Source organism: Ictidomys tridecemlineatus, chromosome 3 (genome assembly GCF_052094955.1).
Source record: "Ictidomys tridecemlineatus isolate mIctTri1 chromosome 3, mIctTri1.hap1, whole genome shotgun sequence".
NCBI classification, from domain to species: domain Eukaryota; kingdom Metazoa; phylum Chordata; class Mammalia; order Rodentia; family Sciuridae; genus Ictidomys; species Ictidomys tridecemlineatus.
The window spans coordinates 46,238,027-46,255,007 of record NC_135479.1 but is presented as its reverse complement, the minus strand read 5'-3'; the positions used below and the strand labels follow the sequence as shown (position 1 = coordinate 46,255,007).

Sequence of the window (16,981 nt, the reverse complement as noted above, 5' to 3'; positions counted from 1 at the left end):
CATGCTGCTCCTCCTTCTTAGCCTTGTATCATCAGGATCAAAGTCATGACAGAGGGGCCTGGGATGGCTGATGAGGTAGCATCAAAGGTAGGGAGCACACTCAGCTTTCTAACCTCATGATCCTAGCTCCTCAATTATGGATTCTCCCGCAGATCACTGAACTCTTGGAGCCTCAGTTTCCATACATAAAAAGAAAATAAGAACCCAGGCTACTTAAGGTTGATGGACAGATTAAAAGAGCTGGTAGGCTGAAGGGCCGACATCTCAGAGGTGGACCAGGAACTGGCCAGACCAGCGTGCCTGGGGCGCATACCACATGAACAGTGATCAAGGCACATCCTGCCCTCCCAGCCACATTACACACACAACCCCTCCAGCCACATTACACACACAACCCCTCCAGCCACATTGCACACACAACCCCTCCAGCCACATTGCACACACAACCCCTCCAGCCACATTACACACACAACCCCTCCAGCCACATTGCAAACACCACCAAAAGCCACTGACCTGTTGGACTCCGGCTCATGATGATGGGGGTGGCAGCTGCCCCCAGGCTGGGGTTCTCGCTGCTCGCAGAGGGGCTGTAGACAAACACCTCCTGCTTGAAAGGTGAGGTTGTGGACGGCTGGCTGCTCTGGGGAGAGAGAGACTGGGTGAGAGAGGTCGGTGCACCCTCAGAAGCCCCACAGGGTCCCGTGCCCAGAGAGGCCTGAGACAGGACCCCCACAAGCCCAGAGCCTCCTACCCCAATGGACCTGCTCTTTCCTTTCTGCTGTCTCAGTCCCGGGACACCCTCCACAGGTTGGAATGGGCACACTTACCCCACTGTCACACTCCTCCATGGCTTCGCCCTCTCCTGCAGTACTGCTGAAGCTGCTGGTGCTGGAGGAGGAGCGGGAGATGTTGGCCCGGCCGTTCTCCTTCAACTTTATGAAGGGCCTGCAGGGAACAGGAAGTGAGGCGAGCCCCAGTCACCAAGGACACCGAGATCCCGTTCAGCCCTCAGGCCCTTCCCAGATGGAGAATGGAACAGACTCAGCTGAGACCTGAACTTGCCCACAATAATTCCTGTGCCCTCCTCCTCCCCTGCCAATCTTTGTGTTCCAGAAAGTTCCAGAGGAAACAGACTCTCAGCTTGCCTAGAGGCAGAAGCCCATGTTCCGGGACTCCAAATGAGGAAAGCCAGCCTTTCCTTCACCCTCACTTTCTTACTTCTCTTTATTGGGGCATATTTCCGGAGAGCTGGGATTGGATGAGGTCTCAGACTTTATCTCCTGAGAAGAGTGTCCGCCATCTGGGGTCTTGGGGGTGCTGGATGCACTGTCACTGAGGGAATGAGAATGAAGAGAGTGATACCATGGAGCCAGCTCCCAACATGCCAGTCCACCCCCAAGTCCAAGACAGAGTTCTGACTGTGGGGTTCAGCAGACTCCTACCTTTAAAGCATGGCTACCAGGACTTCCTTTCTCACCTGAGCCCCTGAGACTACAACAGCCAACAGGGTTTTGTGTTCCCTTACAGAAAAGCCCACTCTAGGTTCATGGGCAAGAGTCCAGGCCCATCAAACAGGAACCCTGGCTCCAGCCCAAGTCTACCCCTCACCCAAGCTGGTTGTCCCACCAGGCAAAGCTATGAGTTGAGAAAGGGCCCCAAAGGAAACAGAGTAGAGTCTATACAGGAAATAATCCAATATGCATGGATTCCTGGAAGGTTCCAGGGGAACCATCTGATGTGTGACTCTGGGGGACACCCTGTATACACATTATAATATGAGGCCCCTGGATCTATGTGAGATAGTAGGTCTGGGTATTAGAGAGCAAAGGGCTACTCTTGGCCCAAGGGTCCAGAAGTTCCCTTACCTTAAAGTTTAGTAGAGACCATTTACCCTGTGCCAGCTGTTAAGTACACAATACACAATAGCTTTGTTCTCAATGAACCTTTTTTTTTTTTTAAGGGGAAGGAGGAAAGGGGACTGGAGATTGAACCCAGGGGGACTTTACCACTGAGCTACATCCTCAGCACTTTTTATTTTTTTATTTTGAAAAAGGGTCTCATTAAGTTGCTGATGGCCATGCTAAGTTGCTAAGGCTGACCTCGAACTTGCAATTCTCCTGCCTCAGCCTCCTAATCACTGGGCATATAGGCATGCACCATCATGACCAGCAATGCACTTTTTTTTTTAATAACAGTATCATTGAGGGCTGGGGTTGTGGCTCAGTGGCAGAGCGCCCACCTCGCACATGTGAGGCACTGGGTTCGATCCTCAGCACCACATAAAAAAATAAAAACAAAATAAAGATATTGTGTCCATCTATAACTTAAAAAATATATTTAAAAAATACTATCATTGAGACACACATACCATACAACTCATTTAAAGTAGACAATTAAATGGTTTTTAGTATATTCACAGAATTGTGTAATCATTACCAACGATTAAGAGGTCTAATTCTTAGACCTCCCAAAAGAAACCTTGGCTCCATTTGCAGTCACTGTCTATCCCTCTTGCCCCCACTCTCCTCCAACCACTAACTTACTTTCTGTCTATGGATTTGCTAATCTGGACATTTCATATAAATAAAATCATATAATGCGGTATGGTCTTTATGTCTAGCTTCTTTCACTAGCATAATGTTTTCAAAAGTTCACTATGTGATAGCCTGCATCAGAATTTTAGTCGTTTTCATTGGAAAATAATATCCCCATTTTATTTATCTAGTTATCAAGTGATGGACATTTGGATTGTTTCCACTTTGGGCTATTTCGAATAAGGCTGCAATGAACATTTGTGTACTGAGTGGTACTGGTGTATTCGTTTTTTTATGGGCAATTGTTTTCAATTCTCTTGAATAGATACCTAAGGGTGGCATTACTGGGTAACTCTAGTTTAGCCTTCTGAGGAACTGCAGGCTGTTTCCCAAAGCTATCACACTGTTTCATATTCCAAGAGCAATGAATAAGGGCTTGATTTCTTCACTTCTTAACACTTATTATTATCTGCCTTTTTTATTTTTATTTTTTTAGTTGTAAATGGACACAATAACTGTATTTTATTTATTTATTTTTATGTGGTGCTGAGGATCGAACCCAGTGCCTCACACATCCTAGGTGAGCCCTCTACCACCAAGCTACAACCCAGGCCCTATTATCTGTCTTTTGAATCACAGCCATGCGAGTGGTGGTAAGTGCCTCAATGTACTTCTGATGGCCTCGCTGCCCCACTCAGGGGTTCAGACCACTGTGCTAGACTTGCCTGCACATCCAACACTAATGAAATCTCCCCCCTCCTGGCTTCACTGATCCCAACCTCCACAGCCTCTCCTCTTCTCTCTTTTCCTCCTGTCATGTTCACTAGCTCTCTGTCCTCCATGTGCCCTTGAACACTGGTGCTCCACATACCCTCCTGGGACACTCATATTGACTCATTAACATGTCTTTAACCAGCCTCTCTATTCCAGTGTCACCCAAATCCTTCCTCTCCAGTCAGGTCTTCTCTCCAAAACTCAAGAATTGGACATCTCTCCTGAGTGGCCCATGACACTCACACGTGCAGGTTCCAAACAGAACCTTTTGTCCTCCTCCATAAACCTGTCCCTTGTCCAGCATGACCTAGCCTGGGGGATGGTACCAAAACCCGAGGCTACAGGCCAACAACCAGAAATCTGGAAATGAATCTAAATGTCTTCCTCCCAGTACTGTGTGCTGCAGAGGGCAGGCCTGGGTGTCCAACTGCACCTGTCTCAGCACTCAGCACCAGGCCCAGCATACGGCAGGCACTCAATAAATGCTGCTTGCTGAATTAAAGAACAAATGGGTTCATCATTAAAGGATCAGAAAGATGATTAATAAGAACAGGTTAAATATCCTGCAATATGAGAGCTACTTTTAAAAAATAGAACATTCTAGAAGTCCAAAAGAAGGTTCAATGAACTCTGTCTGGCATAATCAGGGAAAGTTTCCATAGGAGGGGACATTTGGAGCTGGGGGTGCCCTCAGTGGTAGAGTGCTTGTCTAGCATGTACAAGGCCCTGAGTTCAATCCCCAGTGACGTAAAAAGGTGCAGGGGTCGGGGTGTACATTGGACCGAGCATTGTAAGACGAGAACCCAGGAAATGTTTCTAGCCTGGATCAAAATGCTACAAAAACAACTTTGGAGATCCATGGAGAGAATGGCCAAATGACTCAGTAGATAGAAAGCTGAGTGAGTGAATGACCAGGCAGGAGCCTGAGCAGAGCCAGGGTTAAAGAGAAGCCACCTCCCCAATCTGAGCTAAGCTCTTCCCAAGGTTGGGTATGGGACAGCTATCAAGGTGGAGAAGGCTGACAGATCCCACAGCTGGGCTGGAGCTGGGGGCCCCTGACAGTTACCATCGTGTCCGGCCATCCCCCTGGCCTTCAGAGCCCGTGTGCAGACGGGGAAAGAGCCCTGACCGCCGCTTGATGGGGCTCCTTGACTGGTTCTTCACTGTCGCAGCTGCTGCCGGAGGCTGCGGAGAAAACTGCCAGAGTGAGTGCACCCACCCCAGACTCGAGTCTCCTTCCCTTCCCTCTCTCAGGTCTACAAATTTTGCCTGGTCTGGAGGGGACCCCGGAAGATAGTGATGCAGCTAGGAAAGATGGGATCTCTATAAACAAGAGCTGAGACCCCACGGCTCAGGCCTCTCACAGTCTTTTTCTGTGTTCTTAAGACAAGTCACTGGCCCCAGGCAATGGCCCAAGGAAGACCAGAATTCCTGGTGGGGTCACGGCCACCATAGCAAAGCTCCACATATTGAGAAAGTCAGGATGACTCATGGGATCACAGACTGAAAACCTCAAAGCTCAAGAACCCTGGTTCAACCCTTGATTTCACCAGGGAGGAAGCCAAGGACCAGAAGGTGAAGCAATTTCATTGAGGTCAGCCAGCACATCACTAGAAGGAGGAGGACAAGAACCCAAGGGCTCCTGACTCTCCATCCACTGCTCAGGAGTACACGGAGCCTGGGAGGAGTCACAATAACCAGATGGAAGGGGAGCTGCGGAGCCAGCAGAGGTTTCTGATTCAGGACAGTCGCTGAGCCTCACAGGGTGAAAATGAAATGGCAGGACCTTGAGGAAGGAGAGATGGGAACCTGGAGCCAACCTTTAGAGCTTCTGAGCCAGGCCCCAACTTCTGCCAATCATGTGTGTGCAACCCTGGGCAAATTGCAAAACTCTCTGAGCCTCAGTCTCAACCACAGAATGCTCACTTCATAGGCCTTCACAAAGGAACATGACAATAGGTAGATTAAACTAATTGTGCAAAGCCATTTATAATTAGAATCATGAATATTATGGTAAGTTGGTTCTACTATCAGAAAAAGAACAAGAAAAGAAAATCCTAGAACATACAATTCCAAAACCATTTTGCCTTACACAAATGGACTGGCAGTATGGTTCCCTCGCCTGCCCAGTCCTGGTATAAGTCAACTGGGCCTGAGCTCACAGACCAAAGCCAAAGGGCCCTCTCTCCTTTGTCCCTGTATATATAGTGATGAAAAAGATAAACTTTGAATCAGGAAGAATTGTATTCAAATCTCAGCTCCTCAGCTTAGCTGGGTGACTTGCAGCAATTGCTTAACCTCTCTGAGCCTCCGTTTCCTCAAATGTGGAACAGAGATGGCTTCAGGACCTGCCTCAGGCAGCTGTAACAGGAATCAGGAAAGACCTTGTCTATGGATTACTTAGCCTGGTGTCTAGCACACAGCAAGCTGGGTTGGCAACTGCTATCATTAACAATAACGAAGCAAGGACACCACTCTCCAAGTCATGGGCCCCAAGACCCTGGGCAGGGAAACACACTCTAGGACCATTATGTAGGGTTAGCCCAAAGGAGGAGATCCAGCTGTCAAAGACACTCAGAGAACAAGACAAGGGGACTTCTAGTCCAGGTCAACTCCAGGTACCACCTGAGACTGAGGCTCCAAGCAACCATTATCAGAGGGCAGAGACTGAGTCACCCCCAAGTAAACTCAGTTTCCTTCCATCATCCAGCTTGCCCTGCTCAAGTTGTCTAGCCCAAGCCTGGGCGGGGGCACCCTTCCTGCATAGGTTTAGTGAGGAGCCTCCCCGGTCCACATGCTGGCCTAGGGCCAGCCACACTTACCGAGAAGGTAGTCTTGGTGACCTCCATGCTGTTGTGGACAATGCCCCCACTGAGACTTCCAGGAATGCCTCCACTGTGCAGCTTCCTCTGGCTGCCCACCATGGTCTCCATGGAGTGGCTGCGTACACGGATGGCCCTCTGCAAGGAGAAGGATGACAGAGGTTTGCAGGTCAGCACCTGGCCCTTCTGTCCTTGGCATGGACGCATGTGTGCCCACAGCCACAGAGGCCCATGCCACAGTCACCAGAGGTGACACAGTGCTTTCCCACATTCTGTCCCATGCTCTGGCAAAGCACCAGACAGCAGGCCATGGGAGTCAGTGCCCCAGCTCCCTGCAAGGTGGGCCACAGTTGTTATCCTCATCTTCTAGGTAAAGGAAATGAGGCTCAGGGCTCGGGAAACCTGTGTGACACCAGACCAGTTACCAACCTCTCTAAACGACATACAGCTTCCTCACTTGGAAAACTGGAATTACACACAGGATCAAGGCGGGGATTAAATACATTAAATCAGATGCTGGCTACAGGTTGATTCTTTGTTCAGAAAACTAACCTTCCATTCACATATCTACACTGAACTTTCTGCTGTCATCCCCAAGGGTGCTTTGTGCAACTGGGACTCCACCCATCCTTGGTAGAACTGTGAGGAAGTCCTGCTCAGTCTGCTCAAACCTCACGTTGAGCCCTCCTCATGCCTGCGGGGCTGAAGGCACACCTGCTTTCCAAGCCCATGGTTGATGGCTGCTGGAAGAGGAGATGTGTGCTTACACCCAACACATGCTGAAGGGCAAGGGGCAACTCAGGTCACTGGAGCCTTGTGCCCACCTAGAGCCACCAAAGAGCCAGGGACACACTAGAAAACAGTGCAGTACTCAGGAAAGGATAAGCGGGATGGTCAGGTTTGTCAGAGTGTGTGTGAGGATGAGAACAGCTAAATCAGCAAGACCACAGGGGGATGGACCTGGGGTGACAGACACCCCTCAGGCTGCCCCACGGGGCAGCGTTGCTCTATATGAGACCAGAGAGGAGAAATGATGGAGAAATGATGGGTCATTTCCCAACAAGTGAAGTCCTGGTGGATTCTGGCTACCCCGTAGATGATGTTCTCATTAGTCCAGAAGCCTTCAAAGATGATATGAGAATTCTAGGAAGAGGAGTTTCTCTCCAGTGACTCCAAAGCTCTGAGTCACCTCCCTTTGATCACTCACCCAGTCGCTGAATAATACAGCCAGTCGGCAATGCAACTTAGCATGAAAAAAAGCATAAAAGCCTCAGGGTTGCACCACCAGGATTTCTACTTGGACTCTACACTCATGAACTGGGTACCCTACTCGAGTAACTTGGCTTGTATGTAAGGCTTATCGGTGAAAAGGGATGGAGGCTACCTACCCCATGGAGTTACTGGGAGAAAACACATAAGGCTCCTAGAACAGCTTGGGGCATCACAATTACCTCCTAAGTGTGGCTATTCTAATTGTTAAGAAGAAAAATTTGTCCCATGCTTCCTGTGTGCCCGGTACCATTCCAGGAACTAAGAGAACTGTAGTCCAGAGGCTAAAGGAGTGTAAGACATGGGCCCTGCCACCAAGAAGTACCTAAGACATATTCCTAAAATTGGGGCAGTGTTACAAGACTCAGCTATTTATGGGGTACTACAATTAGCTGCCCAGGGACGCCAAGGACAAGGGCTTCTGTGTGTGGATATTATTAATGACTCAAGCACAGTCCCCCAGTTCCCCTTGCTGACAAAACCACAGCCTGGCCCGATATCTCCTCCTCCTCTGTGGGGCACAGGACTAAGTCATGATCCGTCTGAAGCAGTCGCTTAACCCCTTTACCCATCCCCTTGTCAGTGGAGTATGAGGGACCTTTGCTGGGGACATTGGAGAAAGGCTTCCTCAGTGATTCCCAAATGAGATGTGACATGTCTGCACCTGAGACATGTGGCAGCCACCTTGGGGCCAAGCCTGAGGGACAAAGCTGATGAACCAGACATGCAGAAGTGAAAGAGAGGAAGAACCTGGACACCTCTGACCAACTGAGGCCCGAGTCACCTGAGTCTTCTTGGTACGTGTGTAAATGGACTTAGCATGTGAGCCTTCCTACTTAGGTAGGGAGTTCCCAACTCCAGCTCCAGAAAACCAATGCAGAAGGGTGAAGCTCCCTTCCTCTGGGGGTTCTGACCTGTGTATGCACCTCAAGTGCCAACTTAGAGGTCTTAAGTAAAAGAACAAACCCCTTCCCTCCTCTGAAGTACCCAGAGAAGGGCTCAGTCTATGGCAAGAAGAATGCCCCCAACCCAAATAGCAGGTCTCCTGGGAACCTCTCAGTCCAGGAATTCTCCAAGCTTGGCAAATGCAAAGAACCCCAGCCTGCCTGCCTTTCTATCCTGACAAGGGAAGCAGACCCAGGAAAGCTGGTGGTAAAGATGACAGCCCCCCAGATGAGCTACTGAGAACAAGGCACGGAACCCACAGTCTCATACTCCTGATGTCATATGGCTTCTCAAGTCTGAGTCAAAGATGCCCCTTAAGAGACATCATCTCTCTCCCTCTCTAGACTACAGAACAGAGTCGCCTAGCAACAGTGTCTCTGAGACACGGCTGACACAGTCAGCGTGTTCTATTCACTCCATCACCCAAGCATTGTAAAGTCCCGTACCCCTGGGGAAACTGAGGGCAGGAAAGGTGAGGCATATCCAGGAATGAACAGTGGGTTTCCTTCAATGAGGTGGACTGCTCCATAAATCTCAGCATCTTTATGTTCCTTGTGCCCTCTTGTGTTGTTACCACCACCACCACTACCAGCATTATTAAAGTCACTTCAAACTGATATATTCCTCACTGTCTCTTTCCCAGAAAGGATTTGATGTGGGGAGTAAGCCCTGTGTGATGGGATCCGGTCTAACCAGCTTCACATATGTGATCTTATTGAACTCTTACAGTGCTAAGGTGCAGGGAGGGCAGACATTGGCTAGAAAAGGTTTAGAAAAGTGAATGTGCCCAAGGCCACAGAGTGGGTAAGAGATGGAGCCAGGAGCCAAGGCTTCCAGATTGAAAAATAATTCAACTGGCTGATGAACTAAGGATGACTAGGAATCAGGAGGTTTCAGGGTGCCACCTCCCCACCACTGAAAAAACAAACCTCAGAAGCTGCTGTCGGGAGGATACTGTCTCCTCAAGTGTCCCTGATGCTGCTGTCAGTCAGAGAGGTAAGTCTGCAGAAAGGATTGGCTGACGGTGGTCTGCTGCTTGCAGCCATGGGAAGGGGCGAGGACCTGGTCCTCCCTAGGACCTGATCCTCCCTTTGCTCTGCATGTGTACCTCCTTGAGATGCTTTCTCTATACAACAAGGCTCCTCCTGTGACAGGAGGGCAGGAAAGCTGTGTGCCCAATCCTGGCATGAGTCTTGGCACTCAGGATCAGCTCTCCTGTCCCAATCTTAGTGAGAGAGAGGTGACAGTTTACCTCAAAGCCCTAAAATAAAGCTTGCTTTGAATGAAACTGCTCGGGAACATGATTTTAAGAACTTCACACTTCAATCTAATGGACAACTGATCAGCACACTGGCCTTCCAAACTGGCCAGAAGAGTCTGAGAAATGGGAAGAAGAGAAAGGAGAGTGGCAGCTATGGAAAGAGGAAGGCAGGTGAGGGGCAAGGCACATGAAGCCTTTGCACATCTTTCGGAGGGCTCCAGGGACCAGGAGGCCTGTCTCCCACTCAGCCCCTCATTCCATTCTGGCAAAGCTCCTGAACCCTCCACTTGCATCTTCCAGGGACAGCTGCTCACTGCCTTCAAAGCTGCCTGTATTAGTGGGGGATGGCCTGACCTTTGGAAAGTGCCAAGCTGAAATCTTACATAAGTTCCTAGAAGTTAGAGTCTTGGACCAGCCTATTGGTTATTTCACACCATTGCCCCTTGCTGTCCTCCCAGCTAGTCGTCTTCAATTCCATCAATTTCCCGAGGTCACTGTGATATCCCTGCCCTCACTCACCTCCCTTCTCACCTTTGGGCAAGTTCTCCTTTGGGGATTAAGATTAGGGAGTCGGCATCGCTTTCTCATCACCCATTATATCACTTTATCTCAGCCCTGAGATTGACAGCCAGTTCGCTTCACAGAGGGATCAGTTTCCTTCCCTGCCAACCACACTCCTCACCTCCTTGCAAGTGGGTTTTATGAATCATTTCCATTTAACAAACTTAAGGGGCAAAAATCAAGGAAACGAACACCAAGAGGGACACACCTATCAGAACCAGACAAGTACAGAGACAGAGCCCCTGGAGACAAACTTCCTGCCTGCCGAGATGGCTCCGATGGTGAGTATTCTTAGGTCTGGCACAGGGCCTTCTGCCTCTCTAGCAGGACAGGAACAGGACAGAAGCTGACAGCTCTACTCACACAGACATGGTTCCAAGCCATGAGCTGAACAGGGCCATGTGCAAGGCCTGAGCTCTCTGTTACTGGACCCCCCACAAAGGCAGTGGGACCATCCTGACTCCACAGCTTCCTGTCTCATGAGGGAAAGGATGGGGTAGAGATGCCAAAGGCTGGGGATTCTGCCTGGGCTCTTCTGGGCTCCATCTCCTATCACTGGTACTGCCTGGACCCCATAGAGACATGGCCAGAAATATGTGTGGCCTCTCCTGCCACTAGGGGTCAGGTCAGACCTATGCATTAACAATCCCAGTCCCTCAAAGGCTGGGAGAAATTAACCTGACAACTTCCAGCTTGCCGTGGTCCCAGTTCTGTCCTCTCTTGTCCTCTGGTTCTATATGATGAGGTCAGTGGAGGGCTGGGCCAGTTCGGTGCTTCTCCCCAAATATGGCACACACGTGATTTATGCCCATGTCACATGAATACAACAAGCATCGTCCCTTTTTCTTTTCATTTCATCACAGACCACAAAACCTTGTTGTCAACAGCTGGCATGGGCTGAGAATGGCATTTGAGAACAATACTCTGGAGATCAATATCTTTCAAAGATGAATGATGTACAGCTTCTTTATAGAGAAAAAATGTTCTTGCAAGATTCCCAGGAATCTGTCCCCAGACCACCTCGGGCTACAATGTGCCATTCTATATTCCCTGTCTTATTCCATAGAAACATCTTTTCATTGTGAGTCATTGCTGCTAACGTTTAGTCTTTATCACTGGAAATTTTTCTATTTTTAAGTTATCAAAAAAGAATTTAAAAGGGTTGGTAGAACTGGCAGGGTCCTGAGAAGACCTCCAGGCAGCCCAATTTGAAAAGCAGGTCTAGAGGTCCGTAAACCAACAGGTCTGAGTACTGTGGAGGAAAAGCCTCAATCACAGCCAAGGGAACTGAAGCAAGGTACCAGGCAGCACAAGGTGCCACAAGGTGCCAGGCAGCACAACCCAGGGTCATGGTGGGTCTGCATCTTGGAGCACAGACCAGGCCAAGCCCCTCTAAGTTGATGAAGAGTAGCCTCGGGACAGGTGAAGGGATAAATGATCGAGGCAGCTTTCAGCCCTGAAAATTCTCAATTATATTCCCATTTCTCAATTGAGTTACATCTGCCAATAAGACGAGGCGTTTGACAGGAAGGAGATTTAACATCCAAGTTTTCTTCCTAGAATCATTTTCAGGTACCACTTCATTCAAGAGGGATCCTGTGGAGGTTGAAGGGAACTTGATGAGGAATGCCAACAATTCTAACACCATAGCCCTGCCTAATGCACCCATGAAAGGAAAAAAAAAAAAAAGCAAAACTAGAAACAGTTTCTAGAGTCAGAGGCTGAGGACTGGATGAAATGGCCTCCTCAGGCCACTGTCCTATACACCTGTCACTTATATTTAGCTCCTGGGCCATCTCATTCATTGGATGCCATGGGCAGTGGCCACAACCTACAAGCTTCTCCGGGTTACAAAAATACTTAAGTCATGAATAAACAATTGTTAACTATGATGTAGAAAAAGAATCTTGCAAAAATTAAAGCAACAAATGTTTCATTGAATGTGTACAAAATACAACATTATGTTCGCAAATCAGCCTCAGCTCGATTCTGTTAGTCCTACGTAAATTACATTTACTGTGTGTTTTGATCTGGAATGTCTCCCAAAGGCTCATGTGTTGAGGGCTTGGTCCCCAAAGTGGCTATGATCCAAGGTGGGGCTTTGAGGGAAGTGACCAGATCATAAGGGCTCTGATCTCATCAATGACTTAATCCACGGATGGGTTCATAATTGAAGGGATTACCGTAGGAGATGGGACTCAGTTCAAGAAAGTAGATCACTAGGGGTGTGCATGCCCTGGAAGGGTATATCTTGTCCCCTACCTCTTTATTCTCCCTCCCCCTGTCTCCTTTCTCTCCCTCTCCATCCTCACATCTTCCCACCAGTCTTCCTGGTAGCCATGAGGTAAGCAGTTTTATTCCTCCACATCCTCTCCTCCATGCCCACCTCAACACTGGCCCTGAATCAACAGAGCCAGGTGACTGTGGGCCGAAATCTCTGAAACCATGAATCAAAATAAATCTTTTCTCCTTTAAGTTGATTTTCTCAGGTATTTTGTCACAGTGATACAAAGCTGACTAACACCCTATGTGATACAGACCATTTCGACATGCTTAATATGAAGGAGAGCAGAGCTTCTAGAAGAGTCCAGAGCCTTAAAAACATCTCTAAATGGCCCTGCTTATCTGCCTTTCCAGATCCAAGCTCGTTTTCCTGTTACCTGATCGCACATTCACCCCTCCCCTCAGCTGGGCTATCCAACCCAGCTCCCTCTTTCCTCCCCTGTTCCTTTTCTCTCTCACCCTTCTTGCATCCCGATCCCCGCAATTTCTCCTATTTTTCCCTGGCTGCCACTGTCCATCAGGACTAAAACAGATGCCCCAGGAATCTCCCACCAGCCTAGGCAAGCAACTTGGCTCCTTCCCCCACCCTTATGAGGAATCTCAGCAGCTGGTTCCAGTGAGGGCCAGCAGAGCCATGCCCTGCCCTCCGCGGTCAAGCCAGGCAGTGAGGGATTGACCCCAGGCCTGCCTGGGCCCAGGCAGCGTCGGTGGAATCTTAACAGTCAGAAACTAGGAGGGAGTATCTCTTAGCTGTTAAGAGCACAAGGCTTTGGAATCTAGGAGAACTGAATTCAACTGTCTCCAGATGACTTGGGACAAATTATTTAGCCTCTCTGAGCCTTGGTTTCCTTATATATAAAACTGTACCTGTAATTATTAAAATTGAGTCTGAATTATTATATCAAAATTATTACACCCATAATAATAGCCTTCCCTACAGGGAACAGAGGGCAGTTGGAGGTTTAAGATAGGATAATGTATATTAAGCTTTCACTTCATATAATAATAACAGCTCACACTTGTGAGCACTTACAGTGTTGTAGTCAGTGTTTCTGTGAATTCTCATACAACTCTGACAGTGACCCAATTTATCATCCCTTTATCATTGACAAGAAAACTAGAGCTCAGAGACTTTAAAGATCTCACCCAGAACCACGCAGAGCTAAGATCTGAAAGCAGGCAGGTCTAACCTTAACCTAGACAAAATTCCCCCAAAATGGTAGCTTTATGAAACACTCTCTGATGGGCAATCCAGCAGGACCTTGATCTAAGGATCTGAAAACTTGGTTTGAAACAAGGGTCTGTCTATCCCATGGCCTCTCTCAGGCTGTCCCCATGTGTGTTAGTGGAAATAATAAGAAATAACCATCCAGCTGACCTCAAAGGATTCCAGCCAGGCTCAAATCACATGTTGGTTGTGTGTGTGTGTGTGTGTGTGTGTGTGTGTGCTGTATGGACCGAGAAGGGCTCATCCAGTACATGATGAGCCTTGTCTGCCATGTGTGCCAGTTCTGTGGCTGCACAGGCTCCACTTGAATCTGCTCAGCGACTCAGAGCTTACTGCTTCCTTTAGCAGCTTGTTCTGGTTAAAGAATTCTTCCCTTTGCAGGGTCCAAAGGGATTTGTCTGTATCTCCATCCCACCAGCCCAGCTAGGTCCCCAGGGCCTTGCCAGCTGGAAAGAATCGCTGCAACACCCCACATCAGCTGCAGGAGACCACTAAGGTTTGTGTTTGTATCCTTGCTTCTGCCATCCTGCCCTGGGACCCTGACCCCAGAAGGAGACCAATGAAAGTGGGAATGTTCTCGATTTCTGCTGGCTCTGGATCTTCTCTGACTACTCTCTACCTGTCCTGCTTATCAGACTCCTGGGCCAGGAGGAGATGATCCAGGCCAATAGAGGGTGGAGAAGATGCTGGAGACACTGTTGGCTTCCCTGACCCCTCACACTCCTGTTATCCCTTCTCTGTGTAAACATCTAGGATAACCCCCTGGTCCTGTCTCTTCTAGCTGGTCCTAAGGCTTTGGGGCTAAAATCTCCATGACTTTAGGTGACTTCCTTTCTTTGCCTCACCTCTCCCTGTCATAGCAAGCCCCAGATACCCCCGTTTCCATACCTTAAAAGACTCCAGGAATCCTCCATGGCCTCCATTCTCAAACTTGTCCTCCTCTGGACCCAGTCCTAGCATGACCTGTGTGTGAGCATGGAGCTCATCATGAAGATTGTCCAGGAGGGCGGCCCTTGTCCGGTCCTAGGAGGGAAGAGGGTGAGGGTGGAGGAGTTGGGGCTGACAACAGAGGTGTACCCTCTCCTGTGGGCTACAGACACCCAGCCTGAGGGCTGTTACTGTGCCACTGCATCCTGGCCAGTGTGGACCTACAGCCAAGCTAGGCTCCATGCTCACAATCACTGCTGTGACAGCAAATGCTCTGGGCGCGCACCCCCCCTCCCATCTCATTGCTTTGCCTCCTTTTCCCAGGGTCATCCCACTGCTTCCCCGGCTCTATCCTGGAGACTCCCAGCCCAGACATCTCTACCCTGGTGACTCCCAAGCTCCACACCCATGAACCCATCTGCCCAAGGCTCTTCTCCCGTCAGATGAAGTTCACACCAGGACTGTGCATGCAGCCTCCAGGGGGCGCATTAGCACAGACGGTGACAAGCTCTTTCAGCAACTCAGCCTTGACAGGCACCCCAGAGCAACAGGTCCTAACAGAACAGTCTCCCAGTCTTCCCCATGTCACCACAGAGCCCAAGCTAAGGGCCTGAGAGACCCTACCATTCCATTTCCCTCCACCTGCACTTCCGGCAAGCCTTCATGTCTTCCTGACCCTGACTCTGAACCACTTCCTCTTATGGGGTATAAGCCTCCTTCATCTCAGACTCCTGTAATTGCTTCTAACTGACCACCCTTCCTGTTCCTTGCCCCCTTCAGCCTGTCCTTCTCACCACTGGCAAAGAATCCCTCTAATAAGCAAATCAAGTGTGCCATAAGAACGTTCTAGTACCCATCGCCTCTAGCTCTCAGCCCTTCTGGATCTGACCCAACCACATCTGCAGCTGAGCCCCCACCACTCCAGCCCCGGGGGAAGCCTCTTTTAGTGCACATCAGACCCCCCAGGGGCTGCTCTTTCTCTGAGTGGCCTTCACTCAGAAGTTCCCCATACCTGGAATAATAACCTTTCCTACTCTTGCCTCCTGGCCAAGGATTCATCAGATATTGAGATCCAGAGGCTTCAAAGCCACCTGCTCCAGGAAGTCTTCCCTGAACACACACTCCCAGTGCCCCCCAAGGCGAAAGTAGTTACTGTCCTCTAAGCAGTGCTGGCTCCTCATGGCCCAGGGCTGACACACTGTATTAAACTGTCTTCCTCCAACCTGTGAGCTCTGTGAGGCAAAAACTGTCTTGCTTATCCCTGTATTCCAAGGACCAGAACAAGGCCTGGCATATAGTAAGTACTCAATAAAAGACGGGTGAATGATTGACAGAGCTGGAGTATCCACCAGAAGAAAGTATTCCCACGATGAACCCAGGGCGGAGGGCTTAGAAGGGCAAAGATGCTCCCCAACTTGAACAGGCCCAAGATGAGAGCCCCAAGGGAAGCTGGTTAAGAGCAGGCCAGGAAGGCGACCTTTGGAAACTGTGCTCTCACCTCCAACTTGGCAAATTTGTCCGACTTGCAGCAAGCATTCTCGGCGTTCGTGAGCTTGGTGAGCAGGAACTCTCTGAACTCTGGGCCCTGGAACAGACAAGATGGTCCAGAACTCTCCTACCCTCAGCCACTGCCAGAGGGCTTCAGTTATAGTCTTAAGCAGGCAGTAAAGGGGATCTGGAAAACTCCAAGAAGGGGCCCTTCTGACACCTGATCATTTCCAGCCCATGCCAAGCCACCTGCTAATAGGCCACTCTGGAAACCAGCTGGTCCTGAGAAAGCAGCCCTCCATGGGACACTTCCACTAGGAAAGGCAATTCTCACCCAAGGCTCCCTGGACAGAAGCATGGCATAAAAACCCCTCCCTAGACCACTAGTAGAGTGAAGAATGGGAATCAAGGAGAGGTACTGGGTCATAATATCAACCAAAATATGTTATATGCACGTACAAAGTACAAATATATCACAATGAATCCCGCTCTTTTGTATAATTATAATGCACCCATAAAAAAATTAAAATTAAATCCCTCCTCTGGCAGGCAACCCCAGTGTCACACACCCTGACAAATGGCCACCCTAATGTTCCCAGCCCAAATTCTGCCCATTCCAACATTGCTAGGCAGGTCTGGAAACCTGGACTCTTAAATATGAGAGAAGTAGAAGAGTCTCCTACCTTCTGGAAAACAGGGGGGCTGGGCAAAGGCGGGCCAAAGGCAGGCACATCTTCCCGTGCAGTGACGGAGACCTGAATGAAAGAGTCACATGTGAGCCAGGAGGGAAGAGATCAGAGCTGCCTTTCAGGGAGCCACATTTTTGGGGTGGGAGGGGGTGGGGAGGGTTACCAGGGATTGAACCCAGGGGCAGTCAACCACTGAGCCA

At 49.4% G+C, this 16,981-nt stretch overlaps 1 protein-coding gene across 11 annotated transcripts in view; it reads right to left on the bottom strand.

Moving 5' to 3' along the window:
* Rap1gap2 (RAP1 GTPase activating protein 2) overlaps positions 1 to 16,981 on the bottom strand; it is a 228,331-nt gene that overhangs the window by 8,236 nt on the left and 203,114 nt on the right. For 9 of the 11 annotated variants that reach the window (XM_078042659.1, XM_078042649.1, XM_078042658.1 and 6 more), the window contains 8 exons: positions 16,776 to 16,847; positions 16,103 to 16,189; positions 14,566 to 14,700; positions 6,131 to 6,268; positions 4,375 to 4,493; positions 1,219 to 1,332; positions 828 to 945; positions 514 to 640 (listed from right to left, as the gene is read on the bottom strand). In XM_078042659.1, coding sequence (XP_077898785.1) covers positions 514 to 640; positions 828 to 945; positions 1,219 to 1,332; positions 4,375 to 4,493; positions 6,131 to 6,268; positions 14,566 to 14,700; positions 16,103 to 16,189; positions 16,776 to 16,847 — 910 coding nt within the window. The remainder of the gene's footprint in view (positions 1 to 513; positions 641 to 827; positions 946 to 1,218; positions 1,333 to 4,374; positions 4,494 to 6,130; positions 6,269 to 14,565; positions 14,701 to 16,102; positions 16,190 to 16,775; positions 16,848 to 16,981) is intronic. The other 2 variants (XR_013436263.1, XM_078042656.1) reach the window with 1 other exon arrangement.